The sequence below is a fragment of the Sinocyclocheilus anshuiensis genome, unplaced genomic scaffold, assembly GCF_001515605.1.
Source record: "Sinocyclocheilus anshuiensis isolate Anshui unplaced genomic scaffold, SAMN03320099.WGS_v1.1 scaffold437, whole genome shotgun sequence".
Taxonomy (NCBI): domain Eukaryota; kingdom Metazoa; phylum Chordata; class Actinopteri; order Cypriniformes; family Cyprinidae; genus Sinocyclocheilus; species Sinocyclocheilus anshuiensis.
Genome location: NW_015539902.1, coordinates 2,230,490 through 2,233,315, shown reverse-complemented (window position 1 = coordinate 2,233,315; position 2,826 = coordinate 2,230,490). Strand labels below are relative to the sequence as shown.

Sequence of the window (2,826 nt, the reverse complement as noted above, 5' to 3'; positions counted from 1 at the left end):
GAATACAGGTGCATACAGGCTAAGTGTGTTGTTATGCATTTCTTTTGGACTCCTCTGGCCCTATAACTCTATGTAGAATAGGCGCTATTGATATGTAGCACTTTGATATGTTATATGAGAATTACTTTGACAAAGGGATGCGTCAACAGGTCGTTAATGCTGGAAGATTTGATCAGGCATGGTTATCAAGGTGGCATCAGCTGTAATCTAGCACGTCCTCCTGCAAAACCTGCTTTTGAAATCTTCATGCGGATGTCACTTTGCGTCACCAAGCTTGAGGAGGAAAAAAAACAAAAGAATCTGATAGATGTTCCACGTGACCCTCACCACCACAACAGGTTATCAGCACCTGAGATCTGAAGGTACAAGAATTCTAATTTGCCTCCCCCATCTAAACAGGGCACAGACTTAAAAGCAGGCTTTGTCCTCCTGTGCTCCATCAGGCCTCCACTTTAGCAGAGTTGCCGAACCAGTCGAACTGGATCAGGTCTTTTCTTTTTTTTTTTTTAAGAAAAGAACGGCTTTTGTTGAGCTCAAAAGGGTGGCAGAACAGAACAGTGCAAGGCATTAGAATGGCTAGTTTTAAACGTTTACCTCCGCACTTAATCTTTTCACTCCTTACCTCCCACTTATCCATCCCTGTCAGAACTGCACAACTGTTTCCTATCAGACTTTATTAGGAATGATGTTTTCCCTCAGCCTTCTTAAAGCTAATTTATATCAACGCTGTGTGTATTAAAATGACATTATTCACTCATTTTTTAATATATTTATTTGTTTGTTTGTTTAGAGTTATGCTTTCCCTCAGCCATTTTAAAGCAACTGTTTTTTTTAGTCGAAAATATAAGCTCTAAGTGTATTTTTAAAATTGATTTTCTGTGTGAACTTTAGGTATATTAATATGAAATTATTTATTAACTTATTGTTTATTTTATTTATTTTTTAGAAGGTATGCTTTCCCTTAATCTTCCTAAAACTCTTTTAAGTAAAAAATATCAGCATTATGAAAAGGAAATTAATTATAAATGTATTGTTTATTTTTTAATACATTTGGGGGCATTTTTAATTTATTACGAGTTTTGCTGTCCCTGTGTATTTTTTTTTTCTTTTTTTTTTCTATGCGAACAGTAAGTATATGAAAATGTATATGCATATATATGAAATGTATTCATATAAAAATAAATGCAAAAATACACATGGAAAGCAAAACTCTTAATAAATTTAAAAATACCCTTAAATGTATTTAAAAATAATTATTTTTAAATGCATTTAAAGTTTTTTTTTTTTTTTTTTTATGTGAACAGTAAGTATATTAAAATTAAATTATTTACTTATTGTTTTTTTAATACATTTTATTGTATTTTTGAATACATTTCTCATATATATATATATTATATATAATATAATATATAGTTATGCTTTACCTCAGCTTTATTAAAGCTAGTTTTCGTTCAGTAGAAAATATCAGCATAAAGTGAATTAAAATGCAAGTATTCTTTTATTTATATTCTTTAAAACATTTTAATTAATTAATTAATTTAGCAGATGCTAAAATTGATAGAGAACTACATAGCCACTTTGGCTTAAGCACTGATGTCATATGAGTAATAAAATAATTACTAAACTGATAAAGTGATAAAGCAAATCTCAGACTTACTGACATTGCAAGTTTGTGTGTAATATCTGTGCTTGATTTCTTGAGTTACATGACTGAGAGACCTTTTGGCCTTTTCTTGGTGCTGTTAAGTAAGCAAACAGATTGTAAACTCTTTAAGATGTCCTTTGTAAGTCCATTTTAAAAATATATGACCTACATGTCTGACTTAATAATAAAAGGAGTTGAGTAATAACAAAGTACAAAAGAGCCATTCACACAACCCCATATCTATCAGTGTTAAAGACTGGAATGTAATTAAAAAGATGATGTCAGATAAATATACTGTAAACAGCATTGTGAAAAACTTATTTGTGTGTGCTTGAATGCTGTTTCAGATGCCCCGTCTATATTTCAGAAAGGAAATTTAGCCCATAGCTAAAAAACATTGTGTTATTGTTCATAAAATGCCTCCAGATAATATGAATGAGTCAGCTTGTGCTCAGGTCCAACGGGTTTTAGCACCTTCCCTTGTTTGTATTAAAGCGTCTTGCTGTGATTTCTTTACGATCTTTTTAATTCATGGGGTGTGTTGCTAGTTATCCAGCTAAAATCCAGCTGGATCCCTCCCATGTTAAGACATTCCTTGCAAAATAAATGCCATTTACATTCCACGACAGGTGTGACTTTGAACTGATCAGTTTTTTGTCGTTTAGGGAGCGTGCCGAACTTTTAGAGGAGGCCAAAAAGATGGAGGCGGCTAAGTTCCGCTACGTCCTCCCCGTATACGGCATCTGCAGCGATCCGCAGGGACTGGTGATGGAATACATGGAGACGGGCTCTCTGGAAACTCTGCTGGCCTCGGAGCCGCTGCCCTGGGAGCTGCGTTTCCGTATCATCCACGAGACGGCGGTGGGGATGAATTTCCTGCACTGCATGAACCCGCCCCTCCTTCATCTCGACCTTAAACCTGCCAACATCCTGCTGGACGCACACTACCACATCAAGGTGAGCCGGAGCGAGCCACGTCTGGTCATGACGAGGCCTTGACTCCTTTGCTGTAAAGGTGGTGACCGTATTGCTCATGGTTTAGAACTTCCAAGGAATCGATCACAGCTGATTCATTGCATTAAAGCTTCAGTACGAGTGATTCATCACTACCTGAGTAAACTGCACTGCTTTGATGCAGCGATTACAAAAAAACACAACCCCCCCCCCCCCCCCCCCCCCCC

The 2,826-nt window shown here is 36.1% G+C and overlaps 1 protein-coding gene across 1 annotated transcript in view; it reads left to right on the top strand.

Moving 5' to 3' along the window:
• Positions 1-343: 343 nt before the first annotated feature.
• Positions 344-2,826, top strand: part of LOC107686166 (receptor-interacting serine/threonine-protein kinase 4-like) — a 14,743-nt gene continuing 12,260 nt past the window's right edge. The window contains exons 1-2 of the mRNA XM_016483064.1: positions 344-362; positions 2,311-2,602. Coding sequence (XP_016338550.1) covers positions 2,345-2,602 — 258 coding nt within the window. The 5' untranslated portion in view covers positions 344-362; positions 2,311-2,344. The remainder of the gene's footprint in view (positions 363-2,310; positions 2,603-2,826) is intronic.